The sequence below is a fragment of the Ictidomys tridecemlineatus genome, chromosome 6 (genome assembly GCF_052094955.1).
Source record: "Ictidomys tridecemlineatus isolate mIctTri1 chromosome 6, mIctTri1.hap1, whole genome shotgun sequence".
Taxonomy (NCBI): domain Eukaryota; kingdom Metazoa; phylum Chordata; class Mammalia; order Rodentia; family Sciuridae; genus Ictidomys; species Ictidomys tridecemlineatus.
In genome coordinates, this window is record NC_135482.1 from 4,933,341 (window position 1) to 4,951,705 (window position 18,365).

Consider the following 18,365-nt stretch of genomic DNA (forward strand, 5'->3'; position numbering starts at 1 on the left):
CTCACACTGATCCCCCCTCCATGTTTCATTATGCAGCGGGGATCACAGCACCTCCCAAGCAGCACCCAGAGCTCCTCCTGCCACAACTCATCACTGGCCTATGAACAACCTTTTGTGGCTCCTTCCTGCCCAGGAGAAGTCCCATGGCAGCTTTATGTGCACCCTCAGCCTGCTACTCCCCTCACCCAGGACTGAGGGCTACACATGTCATGCAGCATACCTGTGACACAGGTCCTGCAACTGTCTGGTTTTACACAGATGGAAACCAGGCTCAGACATGAAGGAAACTGCCCAAGGCTGTAGACACTTGGCAGAGTCCATGTGTACTGGTGATGCAGTGACAAAGCATCGTCTCCTCACTGTGCCCAGCCCAGCCCAGGCACCAGGGAGACACTCAGCCAGAGTTTGCAGCACCTAATTGGATTTGGATGGGTTGTGTCAGATTAGATTTGGTGTGGTGGGCAGCTGGACTGGCAGGCACCAGGCCTCTGAAGACCAGGGCTTCTGGAAATAGCTCTGGAGCTCTATCTGGACTCCCCTCAGGGAGGGGAAACAAACAGAGCCTCTGTTGAACTTGGTGCTCCTGGTTCCTCCATGTCCAGATCAAGGGAGAAAGAGGGTGGATCTTATAGTTTGGTTCCCAAGAACAGTCATGGCATAAGCAAGGAGTTGCAGAGGACAGAACTCACTCTTGCAGGAAGCTGCTCTGTGCTTGGCCTGGGCTGGGGCTGGGAGTGGGCTAGGTCTGCATTAGAGGAACATACAGGCTGGCACAGTGAGGTGTCTGCTGCCATAGCAGACTGGAGCAGGCCTGCTGCTCAGAGGAGTCGGGTAGGGTTGCAACTGCAGAAGAGGTGAGCGCTTCCCAGCTGGAGCTCAGGACCACTCTCCTGGAATTGAAGTGTCTGGTCCCAAGCACCTCTCATGCCCTGGGGCTCATCTTCACACACCCACTTGGCCATGGGCCTCTCATGGGAGCCATCTGCTACAGGAGAGGACAAGCTACCTCCCTGCTCTTGGCTCCCACCTCAGGTCAGCACAGCCCTGAGAGAGGAGATGAGAGGACATGCTACAGCTCTGCCTGGAGGCTTGGAGGGAGGCCTGTGTGCCACCCCAGTCCTGTGCCCCACTGCCTTGCCTATAAAGTAAGAAGCTAGAGTGGGTCACCTTAAGACCCTTTTAGTCCTGGGTCTTAAGGACTAACAGAAACAAGACTGTTCTTCAAGTCCAGGATACCATGTCGAATAAGGGAAACAAGACTGTTCCACAGTGAGTGCACAACTTCCTCAGAACTTTTAATATGTGCCATGACTTTTCTCCACCAGGCATCGGAAATCCCTGAATGTGTTTCTAGAACACAGAGCCAGAATGTCCCAATAGTACTTTTAAAATTCTTACCTTGCCCCCTATTATAGTAGACAGTGGGTTGATCTGCTCCTAGGTAGGACAGCCTTTACTCCTCTTTTCCTCCTCTTCCTCCTCTCTCCTTTTCCACTCTTCTCTCTCTTTCCCAGCCACTCTTTGCTGAGCCCCCACCCTGTACCAGGCCCAGTGCTGGGAACTTGTGATACAGAATAAAGCTCAGGTCTCCCTGTAGCTTACCCATGGCTGGCAGGGGAGAGCAACATAGGCAGCTGACCCTTCAGCACAGGCCAGAGGCAGAGGCAGAGGCAGTGTCCACGGCGCGCTTTCTGGAGGAGGTGCTCTCTCACGCTCTTCAGTTTCCTCTGCAGCAACACTCCGGGGTAGACTCCTCAGCCCCATTTCATGGCTGACAAAACAGATGCAGAGAAGGTAGCAGTCCAGTCAGAGTCTTTGATGGTGGTGAGCATGGCTGGCCATCTGAGGACCTGGAGCTGGCTGCTCTCCGTGGCTGTTTGTGCGTTGGCTTGGTAGGCACTGACCTGGAGTGGGCAGTGCACAGCATGGTGCTGGCATCAACCCCAGCAACGGGACGCCCCCACCTAAGATGCCCAGTTGGAGAGATGCACGGAGGTGTGGTGGGGTGCCGAGCCACCCCATCAGGGGGAAGAGCTCGGAGCCATGAGGCCTGGTCCTGAGCTGCTCTGGGAAGAAGGCTGCCTCAGCAGGGCAGACAATGTCCAGGCCGACCCCAGAGAAGAGGACGCTGTGCAGGCCAACCTCCTGTGCTTCTGCCGTGCAGGTGGGTCTTCTTTGGCCTTAGGAGCCAGTGCTGCTCCCAGTGGAAGTGAGGTAGCACAGCCACCCAGGAGCTAAAGCGACAAGCAGAGGTGGCTGCAAGTTGCCCCCAGGCTGGGCAGTTGTGGCCATCTTTGGAGTGGTGGCAAGGGTTGCTTTAAAATGTGGTGGTGATGCTGGACGCCACTTCTTTCAGGGGAAGGCCCCGGACGCCCTCAGGCCTCCTCTGCCCCGCCATGCAGCAGGGAGCCCAGCTCCACAGGGCTGCAAGGCTGCTCCTCTCAGACCTGCCCTGCTCTTGTTTTGAAAAATATAGTTTTTGATAAAAGTACATTATTTAAATTCTTTTCTGTGTGGTAGACATGGGTAATATAACATGTGGACTCATACACCTGGGCTCTTTGGTCTCCTCTGTCATTGTTAGGAATGTAAAGAGAACCGAAAGCCAGCCCCAGCTGACCCTGGGCTGGAGAGGCAGAGCGGGCTTCAGGACCTGGGGCAGAAGGCAGAGTGCTCAATGGCTATCTGGAATCTGGTGAGGGGCCTCCAGGCAAAGGGTGGAGGCCAGCCCTCTTCCCTACAGTTGCCAGAGAAAACCCAGCCAGGACCTTTGAAACCAGACTCCCCCTCCCCATCTCTGCAGCTCCACATGCTGACCTTGGGTTGCTACCGTAATGCTGGATTATGCCCCCAGGTTACCCTTTGCCAGCAACTATGGCAGCTCTTGGCTCATTATTAAAATCCTCGTGCTCAAAAGGAAAGATGGTTAGATGGCAAGTTGTGGAAGGGGAGATGGAGGGAGTTCTAAAGCTCCTGCTCTTTAGTCCAGGGTTCTTGGATGCAGCAGTTCTCCAGGGATGAGTTTTACAGCGGGTGTGATCAGCAGGGCTTCTCGTAAATTGCTGTCCTTTGACTGGAAGTGGAAATTCAATCTCCCTTTCTTCATCATGTCCAAGCCTGAGCGAAACAGGGGCCTCAGACTCCTCCCGCTCAAGAAGCAGCACAGATCTGCTTCAGTGTAGGCACATGGGGCAGCGCTGGGAAATTGACAGGGGAATTGACAAGACTAAACTCAGGGATCAGGAAGTTTGCTGAATTGGTGGGGTTTGAGATGTGCCTAGGATTTTTTTTGTGGAAGGCAGGAAAGGGAGTTTCCCAGGAGAAAGGAGAAGCTGGGGGGATGGGACACTTCTCAAGGATGGTACCAGGTGTGTGGGATTGGGAACTTGGGGAGTATGTGCAGGGGGCAGGGCTGCAGTGTGGGTGGAACAAGGGAGCCACAGGAGCCTTGTGAGCAAGGAAGGAGGGGTAACCCTAGGCTCTGAGCCCACCGTTGACATTACCCATTAATGATGGTCATGGAGACTGCTTGGTGGCCACCACTTACTGGCCAAACCTTCTCAGAGGCTGGAGTCTCCCAGAAGACCTGCTGAGAGACTGAACGTGTCTAAATGTCCAAGAAAGACCCTCTCCTGAAAGCCACCTCTGAAGTGGGGTGACTGGCCTCTTCAGGACCTAGCAGGAAATCCCTTTCTCCAGATCTGCAGGGGGGAGCAGCAGCTTTCAGAAGTCAGGCCCCTGTAAGGATGTCTGGTCTGTTAGTGAACACCTTCAGCAGGCCTGGCATCTGCCCATCTGTGACCTCATTTCATCTCTCACCTACTCCAGGACAGTCATGCCAGCTCAGAGATCATGAGGCTCAGAGAAGTGAAGCAGGTATCCCCAAGGGCAACAGCTGGTAGGGAAGCCAGGTTCACACCCACATCTGCCTGCCTCTGCAGGGCCTTTCTAAGAAAGCAATGTGCTAGCACTGGCTAATACCAGCTTCAAAGCCAACTGTGTACATGGCGTCCCTACTCTAGTGGTCCCTGTGGATATCACCACACCCCCATAGTTTGAAATCAGCCAAGGGGAGGGTTTGCACCACAGAACTTTGCAAAGACTGCAGATCAGCCCTCCACCCTTTTACCCCGGGTGTTAAGCCTCCATCAACACACCTCTGTGATAGTCATGCATCAGAGCCAGTGGGAGTTGAGAAAGGAGAGAACTGGTCTCTCCACCTGAACTTGGAGCCTCCTGTGAGGCACAGCAGCAGTCAGGTGCTGTGCATCTTTAATCATTGGCTAGTGGGTAGACTCTGCATCATGCAACAGTTGGACAGGAAGAAGTTGAGAAGGCAAGGCGAAGAATGGCCAAAAGTAAAGAAGCAGATGACACCAGGAGTTTGGGCACTGGGCAAAGTGCAGGCTTCACTCTTTTCCATTTTGGGGGTTTTGAGTTTAACATTAGACTTTTGGGGATGTTGCAGATTGACTTCAGGGCCTGTGTGCACTGGGCGGGCACTCTACCACTCAGCCACACCCCAGCCCTAGGTTATTTTAAGCTGTAGTATGACTGCCACGGGGTTTGTGTTTTTACCTGTTGCATTGCTGCATGCCTGTGTTTATGGTGTGCAGGGTCAAGATGGAGCTGGCCCTCTCCTAAAACAAGAGTCAGTGTGTGCTCTGGGAAGGAGAGGCCACCTGTGTGTTCACCCACCAAGGATTTCCGCCTGTCTCCAAAGCCGGCGTCACTCCTCCACAGCTTCTTGCAGGTGGAGATGGAGTCTGGTCACAGAGCTGAGGTGCAGGCTGCAGCTCTTCCCTTTCATCTGCCTTTGGCCTCTTGATGGACTTGTGACCCACAGGCTCTCACTTGACCCCTGACCTCATAAATTCTGGAAGCTCCTCACAAATCACCAGGAAGATAAACATCAACTTGGGTCAATGGAAGGAGGTCTGAACTACTCCAGGCAAACAGGGAGGGGAGATGGAGGGAGGGAAGTTTCTGGGACTGTGGGGGACAGACCAAATGGCCCTGACCTGAAAGTAGTTCCAAAGACCTAACCCAAAATGTGGCTTAGGGCAGGAGCTTTGCCAAGTTAGTCCCCAGTTTTCATTTACAGTGCAGCTCACAAAGCACCAGATCTGGGCATAGTGTCCTTGGCCACTAGGACCATCATTTATGTCTCCATGTGAATTACCAGCCCACACCTGTGTATGTGTATGAGTGTGTGTGTGTGTGTATGTGTGCGCACACATGCACTTGCACTTGCACATGTGTGTACACACCAGCATACATGGCGTGCCATAGCAGTCCAGAGACTATCATTTAATCATGACATTGTTTCTCTCCCTCTCTCTCCCTGGTCCCCAACCCCTCTCTTGTCTGTGTCTCTTCCCAGAGGGTATGAACTGCATGAACAAAGACCACGGTTGTGCCCACATCTGCCGGGAGACGCCCAAAGGTGGGGTGGCCTGTGACTGCAGGCCCGGCTTTGACCTTGCCCAAAACCAGAAGGACTGCACACGTAGGTAGATGGAGGCAATGGGTCAGACACCCCATGCGTCTCCCGCCATTGCCTTGTAGAGGGTCTGTCCAGTCTGCTGGCTGTTGGCCAGGGAGGACTATGAGCTCCATGGGGTGGAAAGAAGGGAAGCTCTGCTGAAGGGCCCTTGGTGGGCTGGAGAGGTGGGTTGTGAACCCTGGGTTTGGGGTTTTCCCTACCTGCTGTGACACTACCAGCACAGCCCCAGGAGCTGGCCTGGACTTGTGAAGTCCCTGAGCTGAACTCTGCAGTGGGAAGGAGGGGCTGTGGTACTAAGATCTAGATGCCCAGGTTTCTGGAAGGGCCTGGCAAGCCCTCAGGAATGGGAAAATGTGAAGAAGCAGAGGAATGTTCTGGGGTCCCATTCCAGACTGTGCTGATGTGACTTCCAGGCTCAGAGATCAGCACTCACAGTGGCTGACTACAAGTGGTAAGACCCTGGAAGGCCACAGGTACCACAAGAACAGCTGGGGAGTTGGCCTGCAACATTCAAGTGTCACCCAGCTCTTAGCATGGCCACTCAGCTCCCCATCAGGAGTGGGGCCAGGAAGCCAAGTGGGACGGGGGCTGAATGCACTCAGCTGCCCTTCAGAGCTTCACAGTGGCTACTAGGAGACAGCAGAATACAGACTCTGCCCACTGGGAACAGGGATGCCCAGGTTGGCACCACATTTGCCCTGGGTCTACCAAGAGCCAAGGAAGGCTATGGTAAGCACTTCCATCTTAGCCAGAGCCACAGGCTTCAACATGCTCACTTTCTGGTGCAGAAAAATAGGATGGAAGAGTCTGATTCCAACCCTGAGAGAAAGCGCTTCTTGCCGGGACTGTGGAGTGGGGGCCTGAGGCTGCCTGCTGGTGTGAAGGAAGTGGCCTTTCTTCCTCTCCTCATTCTGTACAGAAGACACTCATCCATGCTGGTCCACCATCCTTTGTCATTGTGACTTCTTGTCACCAGCTCACTGGTGTATGTCTCGCCACACCTCTCCCAGTTCAGGATCAACTCAAACAGTGGCCAAAGCCCTGGGGATCCACATGTGTCAGACACTGTCCCCATCTCCAGGCTTGTGCTTCAGCACCAGGGTACCACCATGTGTGCCCCAAAGGAAGGGACTTCCTTCTGCCCAGGTGTAGCCCCAGAGGAGGACCATCCTTCCTCTCTGCTTCTGGTTCTTTGCCATGGGACAGCAAAAAAAAAAAAAAAAAGCATGACTGTGTCACCAAGTCAGGACAAATGGGGCAACCTCAGGAGTCCAGCCAAGGTCCCTCTCCTTTAACTGCAGAGAAACCACCTGCCACCTGGCCACTTGCAGAACAGAAAATGCTACATCTGGCCTCCTCAGTCCTCCTCCTTGAGTAATCTGAATTTGCTCATGAGAGAGGACCCGAACAGAATGCAGGCAGCCTTCAGCCAAGTACGCTTCAGTCAGAGGACAGGCTGAACTTCCCTCAGCGCTGGACCTTGAGCCAGGAAGGACTGGGACTGGCTGGTATTTAATTCAGTAATCCATCTGGGATAAGAGCCCCAGGGCATAGTGTGCTTGGAGAGCATCTCTTGAAAAGCCGACTTGGTTGGAAAAGTCAGGGACAAGGCAGGGGATGGAGGGTCAACAAGTGTGTGACGGTCCTGCGGCCTCCTGGGAATGGACTGCCTAGCCATTCCAGGCTTGGGTTCCTCTGTGGTTCATGAGGCAGGGCTATTTAGCTGAGACCTATGCCCTAACCCCTTGAAGTCACTTTCAGTTCAGGAAATTCTGGTTCTCAAATTAGGCTGGGGTTGGGTCCTGACTTAGCAGCCTCTCTGGACCCAGGAGCCAGGATGGGAGGCTGCTGCAGGCCTCTGCACCAAACTCTTATCCCTCCAGAGACAGCCATTTTCTCCTTCCGCTCCTTGTATTCCCAGACCTGTACTTCCATGTACAAGCTGAAGGTCTGGTCCTTGGGGGTGCTTGAGATGCTCAGATGCCTGCGTAGAGGGAACAAGGGAACAGGAGCCATTTGGGGGGTACAACCCATCTCTGGGAGCCCAGAGCTTGGGAAGGACCATCAACACTGTTCTTGCTGCCTTCTCTTTATCTCTACCCAGACCCATGCTGAAATGGCCTCTTTTCAGTTCCGTGAAGGCATATACTGTCCAGCCCAGGTCTGCCAGGATCTATGTAATCCGGCAGCCCTGAGTCCTTGGCTCCTCGGGTCTCCTCCTGATCAGAGAGACACACTGTTTCAGAACTAGGATGCGGGGCCTGCAGGAGGCGGCTCACCCTGGGATGAGGAGATACCCTCCTGCAGAGAAGGATCAGGTGCTTGTGCTCTGAGCCCTGTTAGGTTCCTGAAGCATTTCAAGCTCCTTGAAACTTCATGCTGCAAGTTAGGTCAAGAGGAAGCTGCCCATTCGAGCTTCTGTTTGCTAAGGACAATGTCTGAGATCCTGGGAAGCCATTCTTTTTATATCCTTACCTACTGTGGAGACTGCATGCACTGAAGGCTGAGGATCACCACCTCTCAGGACAGGAGTGCCCAGGTGCTCCATGGTAGTCTCCAGGAATGGAGAAGCACCAGTGAAGTGCAGCTGAAGAAGTCCATTCTGAAAGGTTTGGGTCCCTCCTCAGGGAGCTACCACCAGTGACTTCCCTCTGTCAGCAGCCATGCTAATGGGCCTTCCTAACAGAATGTGATTAATTCAGACTCAGTTTGGGATTGGGGGCTGCTGTGCCCATAGTTGGTCTGAGAACTATTCTTGTGTATTTGGTCTTCAAGATGGTTTGCCCTTCAAGATGGTTTGCCCAGTAGGTTAGCGTCTGTCTGGGAGACACACTGTATCAACTTGGTTTGTGTGCACCCAAAGAACACACATTGCCACACCGGCTCCCTGTGGGGCAGCGCAGGGCCAGGAGGGCTCCACAGAGATCTTGACTCCCCTTGTTCTCCTCTAGCACTCTCTCTCACCCTGGAAACTCTTAATGTGATTTCTTTTAAATAAACTTGAATTGGCCATTTCTCCTAGCCTGGGCTGGCTCTATTTTGTTCAGCCCCTTGTACTCGAGCCAGCTGGCTGACGGACATCAGGTCCCCTGGGCCACAGGCATTGCCAGCTTTTGACTCTGTTTAAGTCACTTTCAGCATCACACCTCAGGTGGCAATAACTGCCAAGATCTACCTGTCTAGACATTCCTAGGCCCAGGGGTTGGAAGGCTATAAGGGGGAAGAGCTCCAGCTGGCCAGGGACCCAGAGCAGGTGACATCCTTGAGAACATCCCTCTACATACTCCAAAACATGCAGAAGACAGACAACTCTGCAAGAACTAAGGAAATGAGTGTCACCTCAAATCACGGCTACCACCTCTGCCCTCAGCTTTGGAGAATGTCCTAGTGTCCACAGACTTTTGCCCCATTGAAGTAGTCGGAGAGGATGGGACAGCAGCCACCCCACTCTCCAACCACCACCATCCAGCACAGCAGCTGTGCACCTCTGTTCCCAGCCGAGAGGGCCAGAGTCCACACCCATTCAATTCTAGGGACAACGTTGGGTGTGAGACCCTGGAGGTCACAGGGCAGGGAAGCACATCTGCTGCCTGTGAGCCCGGCAAGCCCAGTTCGGGCCCTCGCGTTCCTCCCCCACCCCAGAAGCAACACCAACGCCCACAGACTAACCCTTCTGTTGTTCTGTTTATACACGCGTGTGTACACTTTGGGCCTAACTAGTAACCTGTAACTATGGAAACGGAGGCTGCCAGCATAGCTGCGAGGACACGGACACAGGCCCCATGTGTGGCTGCCACCAGAAGTACGCCCTCCACTCAGACGGTCGGACGTGCATCGGTAAGTTGACACCGCATACCCGCCTCGCTCCACCTGCCCGCAGGGTAAGGTCGCCTACAGTCCCCATCTCCCAGAAGGAAGCTGAGGGAAGCAAGAGAAAGCAGGGGTCCCCAAGTGTCAGCTTTTGTGGACACTTACCCTAGGTCCCATAGACCCCTGGGTCCAAATCCCCAGCAACACCTGGTGCAGGGCAGGTGGTCTGCGGGAGGAGGAGCGTGTGTTCCTCAAGAGGGCTTCATCGGCACCTCGGCACCAGGGTTTCCCTGGGATGGAAAACGCGTGTCCAGATCTGTTTAGTCTCGTGGCCACCATTAGCTCCACGAGTGCCCAGAGCAGTCTGGAAAGCCCAGAGGTGTCCTCAGAACACAGCTGGTGGCGGGTGGATGGTGTGCATCCTTGTGGGGCCTGGGGTATGGCTGCTTTGAACTGCTTCTCATTCCAAGCTGACGGGGCTCTTGCAGTACTTCCTCCCCACCTGAAGTCCCTCCTCAGTGACACCCCACCCTACACCTCACTGCCACAGGAGTCCTGATCTGAGTCTCGGCCACTTGCTTCCTCCAGGCCCATATTTCCAAGGGGAAGCTTGAATATTTGTGATTGTTTCATGCCATGATCACTAGCAGTTTTTCCTCCTACTCAAAAGTAACAGCAGATTTTTTAACTGAGAAGAAGAGGCATTTCAGAGCTGCGCCCAGAGTTCTCCCTCCTCTCTGTCCGCAGCGCTGGCGCACTAGCACGAGTCAGTGACCATGGTTGTTATTGTTTTAAAAAGGCCCTGTCTCTGATTGCGGTCTCTGGGAAGTGTTTCTGGAGGGATTTTTGAGTGACAGAAAGGGGGGTTGTTTAGCAAGATAAGCACATAAGGCCTGGGGTTGCTGTAGTACTCTGTCCCCTGTGGCTGCTCCCTCGTGTCTTGGAGAGCTGGGTGCTGGCCGGGCAGGGACACCGGGCTGTCACCTCCCAGCCCAGGGCTGTGGTCATGGGTGCTGCTGCCTGCGGTGGTTCTCCCTCTGTGTGGTCTCTCCTCTCAGACAGCCGTTGTTATTTCATTTTATCTCATCCCTCCTGCTTCTCTGGTGATGGTCCCTGATTGCCTGTCTTGTCTGACAACTGACGTTTGTTAATTATTTTCAGAGCCAAAAGCCAAATCCAAACCAACCAAACAATCAAAAAACAAAAAAAATTAAAAGCCAAACCGGGTCTCAGACCAGTGTCTCTATTGCAGCCTGATCCCGTCTAGAACTCCTGTCCTCTGGCCTTTCTCCCTCACTGTCCCCCAGGCTCTCCTGGGCTGCTGCCTCCCTCCTGTCTTGTCTGCTCCTGGTCTCCTGGGGTTTGTGCATCCAGTGGGGCCACAGGCCACTGGACCAGCGCAAACAGCTGCCCGACCAGATGCACTCCCAGCCCGTCTAACCCCTCTTGTCTGTGTCCTCCTGATTCATTCCGACTCATTTTTTAAAAATGTTCTAACGCCTGCTGCACGTGGCGGTCCCTGCTTGGATCTCTTTCTGAAGTAACTTCCCAGGTCCTCGCCTCCCTCCCCCAATTAGACATTTCTGACTCAGCTTTGCCACAATGGCTTCCTTCCTTCCAGGATGAGAAACCTCTGTCTTTGCTCATGTCACCAGCTCCCTCTGGGGACAGTGTCTTCACACATTCCAGACTGAGCAAGGGAACCAGCTAACCTCTACCCCTACAAGAAGCCTCCTGCACAGCTTTGCACCCGGAGGCTGCCCGGCTGCCCCAGGCTGTTCCTTTTCCCACTCCTACAGCAGCTGCCCCCTCCTGCAGCCTCCTGCTGAGCCTTGAATGCCCAGCCCTCATCCTCTAGACAAGCAGGCAACCAGCGCTGCCCAAAGCAACCCCGGGGTCCTGCGTCTGCTCGGCAGGATCCACTGTTCTGTGTGTGCGCTTGTTTTTCTCCATATGTTTTGGTCTTAATTTTGCATGAGTGACACTTTCATGTCCTTGTGACAGGGCATCTGCTGTCCTAGGCACATCCATCACCGGACCTCGCGGCCCTGTCCCCTTGTCCTGTGCCTTGTCCTGTGCCTGCCTCTCCAGCCTGAGCTATGGGGGTCTGTAACCACTTGTCTCCGTGAGCACTGCGGTGCTGGTGTCTGCACTGTGGCCTCTGCAGAGCACCCTCCTGCTCTGGCCTCAGCCACCTCTCCTATGTTGTTGCACATGGGACTGTGTCCATCTGTCCTGGGTCGTGTCACAGTCACACCCTCTTCTGCACGCCCCACCCTTGCTGCCTCTCTGCTCTGCCTGAGCACACCTACCCTGGAGGTCCTGGGATGGGCCCCTTGGCAAGGACAGTGCGCTGGCCGCATGCTGTGTTGGCTTCGTGTGCGCCATGCTGAGAGGCTGGCTGTCTTGGGCCGCAGGACATGGGCTCTCATTAACCTCTGGCTCCGTGTTTGTCCCTTACTTGTGTTTTAGAGAAGGATGAGGCTGCAATTGAGCGCTCTCAGTTCAATGCCACGTCAGTAGCTGATGTGGACAAGCGGGTGAAACGGCGGCTACTCATGGGTAACACTTTTCTTCCACTTCCTTTGTCATGCTTGCCCTTGTGTGTGCTCGTGCAGGTGAGCGTGTATATGTGCATGTGGGGTGAGTGCACTGGTGCGTGAGGGTGAGCGTGTGTGTATGTGCGCATGTGTGTGTGGGTGGACCCCTGCGTGGAATGGTGTGTGGCCCTGTGTGCACAGTCACATGTGTTGTGTGTGAGTGTGGGGGGCTCTGCTGCAGATGGGAACTCATTTTTTTCCTTTTTAAAGTTTTTACCTTCCATCAAACGCACTTGTTTCTTTGTTTGTGTGTTCGTAGCACAGAACCCAGCGCCATGTCTAATGGGCTGAGCATGTCGGGAGATGTTTGCCGTAAGCCTCCTCCCGAGTGTAGACCCCCACGTGTGCATAAGCCCGGCTGGCACAGCGCACGGGACTCAGAAGCCAAGGAGGCCTTGGTGGGGAGGGGCCCGCAGCCCAGGCCTTCTGCAACTCCTCTCCTGGGAGGGAAGTCACCATCCAGTCCTCTCGTCCTCAGGGGAGTCACCTAGTTCTCAGGGTGCCCTGGGAGGCCTGCTGGATAGTGTGAGGAAAAAAAGAAGGAAGAGGAAAGAATGGCCGCCCTTGGACCGAGCACGGGATGCAGGACAGAAAGCGGCACCGGCCGCCACTCACGCCTGGACCCAGCAGCTGCTTCTGCAGTTCAGGGTCGCCAGTCTGAGGGCTTCAGCTGTTGCCTGGGGCCTCCTGGGTACAGCTGCGGACTCTGGGGGTACAGCCTTTCTGGTGATGCTCTGATGGCTCACACCAGCCCTGGGAGCCATGGACTTAAGGATGTAGTCCCCATTTCTCAGAGGAAGGTTCCTGGGGTCCCCAGGCTTGTCCAAGGTCGCACACTACCCAACACAGCCCAGAGGCCACGGGTCCTCTCAGTGTTGGGATTGCTGGAGGTCAGAGCTGAGGGTCCCTGAAAGGTCACCTAGTTTTGTGTTCCTCATATGAACCTCCAAGGGGCCCAGGCATCTAGAGAGGAAATAGGAGGGAGGTCTCGGACACAGGAGGGACATAGCCCTGTGCTGGCCAGAAGGCTGGAGGCCTGCAGGCTGTGCTCAGTGAGCACCAAACACCTGCACTGGGAGAGCAGGTGTCACCCTCCTCCTCAGATGCACGCTCCAAGACCAAAGAGGTCTGAGCATTCATCCTGGGCATATGGACTGACAGGACAGGCCCAGGCTGGAAGCCGTCCTCCACAGAGTCTCTGGAGGGACCATCTCTTGGGCATGGGTGTGGCCTTGGAGGCTTGTCCAGGCAGTCATGACCACAGCCTCCAGGAGGTGAGAGTCAGTATGTTGGACCCCTAGAGTAGTGACAGAGGTGGGTGCCAGCAGCCCCAGGGATCAGTGATGTGAGGCCACACTCAGGACTCTCAGGACCCAGACTTTCACCCCACTTCCTAAGTGCTACAGGTACTCCTGTTGAGGCCTGAGCCCCACAGAAAGCCTCTAAAGCCCTCCCCCCTCCCTCCCCCCCCACACCTCCCACCACCCCCCACACACACACACACACACCACTCTTCCCAGGAAGGAGCTAGGTGGCAGAAGAGGCCAAGCTGAGCTGGTGCTGCAGGGGTGGTGGGCAGGGTGATGGGACAGGGCCTCTGCACTTGCCTTCTGTGATTAGAAGCAATGGACAGCCACCCCAGCCAGATCCTGAGGGGCCAGGGAGGCGGGGAACCCAGCCACCTCTCTTTGGGCTTGGTAGGCAGAGAAGGGGAGCAAATCAAAGGGTGTGGGCCAGGATCAGGGTGAGGACCACAGTGGAGTCAACCTTCCCCACATTCCCACCTCTCCCATCATTGAAACCTGCCATTCACCCCCCAAAAGCCTGTCCTGACTCTCAGAAGAGGCCTCTCTCTCCTCTGGTGTCCCTACAGCTCTTGCCATGGGTGGATGGGCCAGTGTCCTAACTCACACTCTCAGAGGTTTTCAGAAAAGGTCAGTCTTGGGGCCCAAAATCTAAAGCACAGTTGAACCTCCAACTCAAAAGCCCTGTCTTTGAAAGCAGCCTCTAAGGTAAAGATATAAGATCTTGTTGGACTTTAGACCCTAACTGTTAGACCCCAGGGAGGTGTCGCTGTTCCCAGGCTGTATTAATAGAGACAAGGTATGGAGAATAGGAGAGGTGAATACCCACATTCTGCCTTATGCCAGTCAGCACATACCTAGGTATCAGGGTCAGAGCCAGGTCCTGCAAGGAGAGTGTCTAGATAGTGAAGGGAATCGGAATTGGATGAGACTCGCTTATTAATGCTACTAGAGTTTTTGATCTCTGAAGAAGCACCAGCACCTTATCCTGGGAGATCCTCGGGCTTGTGGGGCTAGGGCCGGGAGAGAGTAGGACAGGCAGAGGGGGAGGTACCCATCAGCAAATGTAGAAGCCGATAACCCCAGGAGATCCATGACCAAGTTAGACCCTGGGCCACCTGGCTCTACGGTTTGTGCCTGTCACCACTGCACTGGCCGGCTCCCCACCCGCCACCCAGAACCAGTGAGTGCCTGTGAGACACCAGGACCTGAGTGGTTGGTCTCCTGTGAGCAGGACCTGGTGAGGTCCTGTCCATGCTCCTCCAGAGCAGGGCACCTGCATTGCAGTACACCAGGGCCAAGAGGCCTCACAGGCATCTTCTGTCTGAGAGGCCCCCTGTCTTTTGTGTGGATGGGTTTATCTGCAGAGCAGGTAGGAAAAGACAAAGGGAAAGGGCTGCTTCCCTCTGGAGTGAGCAGGTGCTGGGAGCTCCTGCCCACCTCTGGGGTACCTCTGCATCTTGCCATGCTCCATGGTGACCACATAGCTGGAACAGACTTGTCCTACCGGCCCAGGTGAAACCTCTCTCCATGAGTGTCCATGGCCACATGCTCCCTCTGGACAATGAGCCATCAGAGGCCCCTAGCTCTTCCCTGTGGGCTCCCAGGTGAAGGGCAGAATTCAGATTCAGACCCTCTGATCAGCTGTTTGACTCAGAATTCTTCCAGAATGCTTTGTGGCCCGACTTGCAGAGGTCATTTCCTATAGATACATGCAAGTCATTTAATGAGCTGTCTGGCCTCTTAGCCTGGCCCAGAACTGGAGAGGAGCAAACAGCAGAGGGTGTGAAACACCAGCTAAACCCAGCACTCTCCCATCGTTGGGCCTCTGCACTTCTGCGTGGAACCTGCCTGCTTTTCCTTTACCAAAGCCCAAGCTGTGACATTTTGACAAGGGTATGAAGTCTAGAGACCAGAAGTGACAAGACACTAAAGCCTGCAGAGGGCCCTGCTGCTTTGCTGGGCTCAGAGCTTCTGGTAGTGTCAGGCAGAAGAGGCAGTCTCTGGTGGAGACCACACAGCAGAGGGCCCTGTGCCCCCAGGTCAGTGGCTCCAGCCCCGCCTCTGGCACAGTGGGGTGCTGGCCCCAGTGGGGGAGGGAGTGCTCCAGCAGTGTCCTGTCCCTCTAAAGTGCACAGAGCCCCAAGCAGGACTGGTGGTGCTCCATCTGCCTGTCAACCCCAAGCTTTGAATCAAGTTCTTTCCAGAAGCTTAGGATGGGTGTGTGCGTGTGTGTTTCTGGTGGTTGCTATTAACACACTGCCACCATCTCAGAGCAGCAGCATTGTCGTAGGATGCAGGTCAGAAATTTGATACAGAGCTCCTGGGTCAACGTCAGGTGTCTGCGCCTGCAGGCCCAGGTTCCCTCTGGAAACCAAGGAACAGTCCCTCATCTTGCCTTCTCCCATTTCCGGAGGATGCTGTGTTGGGTAGCTCACTGCCCCTTGCATCTTGAGAGCCAACCGCCCTGAGGCTGACCCTCCTATGTTGTCACAACCCTCTCCCTCTTTTCCTCTCCTCTCTCTCCCTGTCATGGTTAAGGACCCTCGTGATCCTAGGGGTCCTCTCGAGATGATTCAGGTTTTCTCCTGTCCCAAGGTGTTAACTCAATCATATCTACAAAGCCCTTTTTACCATGTGGGGTCACAGGCTCTGGTTTCAAATGGGGACATTTTAGGGGCCTTTATTTGGCCTAAGACGGATGGTTCAACTTGGGCTGGGAAGAACTGCACTAAGATGGAGCCCTCGCCCTCTTTACTGGCCTTGCCTGTCCCTCCTCCAAAACCATTCCCAAGCGTATGGGATGTGCTGGCCAACGTGGGCTAACCTGCCGCTTCAGGGGACCCCTCACCCTTGTGTTGGTGCCCTCCGTTCTCAGCAGCCTAGGTGTGTCTTTGGCCCACCCCTCTGCCCAGCCCTCCAGCCTCACCTGTGCCACTGCCTCCTCCTGCAGTTGGCCCAAGTCTTCCCAGTCAGCTGTCCCCACTGTACAGATGAAGAACTGAACCCTGAGAAGGGAGGCCACACAGTCGGTAAGCAGCACCCTGGGCCACAGCTGGGCTCATGGACTTCCAGGGCCCCGAGTCAGGAGCAGAATAGGTCTGAGGGACGCAGTTCTGCAGGTTCAGTAGCCTTGACAGCCATCCCGGCTCCCCTGTCCCCTCCTGAAGGGAGCAACAACAGAGCCTACAGCCAGTCCTTCCTACCATTTCCTGATGCCCGAGAGAATAGCACACCTGATAGACAGGTCAGTGATCCAAAGTGACTGTCAGACCTGGCTTGGAGCCTCAAGCACTCCCCAGACCCCACTGAGGGCTGGGGCTAAAGTGTTTCGTAGATGAGAAGGACAGTGAGGCTAGAAAGCAGGGTGGGAGTTCCCCTCCTCTACTCCCAGAGCTAGCACTGCCTGGCGCCCTGCACCTCTGCCTGGGGCCCTGCACCTCTGCCTGACCTGTGGGGGCCCACACTTCCCTCCCTCTTCTCAGCAATGGCCTGGAGTGGTGCTCAGTGATGGTTACAGAGGTCACAGCAAGTGTGGACAGTGCCTGGTCTGCAGGGCCATGGGTTCCATAGGGACAAGGACCACCAAAGCCTTACCTGTCCATCCCAAGGGCCCCCTTCACTAAGCCTCCCCATTGCTGGACAGACCTGGGACCAACCCCAGAACCCCTGATTCCCTTGACCAGCAGACTTGCATGAACCTGGAGCACACATACAGCACTTTGGCCTTGGAGCCGACTGCCCAGGTTCCTGTTCTTCCCACCAAGGAGGCTGTGCTTTCCGGGGCAAATTTCTTAACTTCCCTCTAAGCCTATTTCCTCATCTATAAATGGGGAGCATGTAGCACATACTTCCTAGAGCTGGCATGAGAATGGAATGAGCTGACAATAAGAAGTGCCCAAAGCAAGGCCTGGCTCATAGGCAGCACTCACTGAGTGCCAGCTATTGGCACAGGTGAGGCTAGGCACAAACATGGGGAAGAGAGGCCACCAGGAGCTCATTTTTAGGAGAGTAGGCCACACAGGTCAAGGCTGGGCCACCCCTTGAGCCTTCCCCATCCTTCCCAGACCTGTTTTCCCAGCCCTCTGGCCATCTGTGTGTGTCCAGTCATCACTACCCAAGCCCTTTGGTGTAGGAGGAAGCAACTGGCCTTAGGGCATGTGACTGCTCTGGGGCCCAAGTTCTGCTGGGGGGAAGCCTTCCTGCCCAGCTCAGCCCCTCCCTCTGATCCCTGGGGTTCCTCTCCAACAAGTAGGCATGAGCCACAAACACATAGGCATGTGCTCAAAGGAAGCAGGGGTGAGAGAGGCTAGGCAGGGCCTAGAAGGCAGGACAGGGCACCATAGGGGCTGCTTCATCAAGAGCTCCAAGAAGAGCAGGGAGAAGCGAGGAAGGGACCAGACTCTACTATGTAAGGGCACAGTTACCCTGAGAGATCTGGACACAGTCACACCCCTGCTTCTCTCTACCAGCTGCCTGCTCCCTGCCAGCTCCTCTCCACTGAGGGACCACTCACCTGCGCTTCCTTTTCCCAACCCCACACATCCACTCACCTCCTAGACCCCCTCCCCTACCTGTCCCTCCTGCCTGCACACTTAACTATCTGAAGCTTCCTGCTGTGTGGCTCACGCTACCCATCCCCTCATTCAGTGCCATCGCCAATGCTTCCTCCTGGGAAAATCTGCCTCATCCTCAGTGGCCTTCCCTTCCCCCCATCTCCACACCCTCCCCTGCCAACTAAGGGCAGATGCCAGGTCTGCACCAGAGAGACGCTCCCTTCAGTGTACAGCAACAGCACAGGCCTTGCCCAGAAGGGGCACAGCAGGGCCGGTTGTCTCTGTGGTGTGAAGATCCCTGGAGGACTTCACAGGATGGGTGAGCTCTGCTGCTTATGCAGCCAGGCTCAGAGAGAAGGGACAGGAGGGTGCCCATATGCACCTGGCAGGGGGAGGCTCAGACAGATCCAAGTGCACCCAGTTTTCCAGGCCATGCGTCCAGCACAAAAGGATCACTTGTTCAGGAGCCCCATCATTGGCCTAATCCCAAATGTGACTGTCTCTGGTCACCCGGGGCCCTTGGCAGGGACTGATAGGGAGGCAGGTCAAAGTGACTCACTTATTGTGGGGTTAAGTAGGTGGACAAAGT

At 55.1% G+C, this 18,365-nt stretch overlaps 1 protein-coding gene across 4 annotated transcripts in view; it reads left to right on the forward strand.

Moving 5' to 3' along the window:
* The window catches only part of Scube1 (signal peptide, CUB domain and EGF like domain containing 1), a 129,016-nt gene that overhangs the window by 63,863 nt on the left and 46,788 nt on the right, over positions 1 to 18,365 (forward strand). For 3 of the 4 annotated variants that reach the window (XM_078052598.1, XM_078052600.1, XM_078052601.1), the window contains exons 5-7: positions 5,384 to 5,509; positions 9,227 to 9,343; positions 11,789 to 11,878. In XM_078052598.1, coding sequence (XP_077908724.1) covers positions 5,384 to 5,509; positions 9,227 to 9,343; positions 11,789 to 11,878 — 333 coding nt within the window. The remainder of the gene's footprint in view (positions 1 to 5,383; positions 5,510 to 9,226; positions 9,344 to 11,788; positions 11,879 to 18,365) is intronic. The other variant, XM_078052599.1, reaches the window with a different exon arrangement.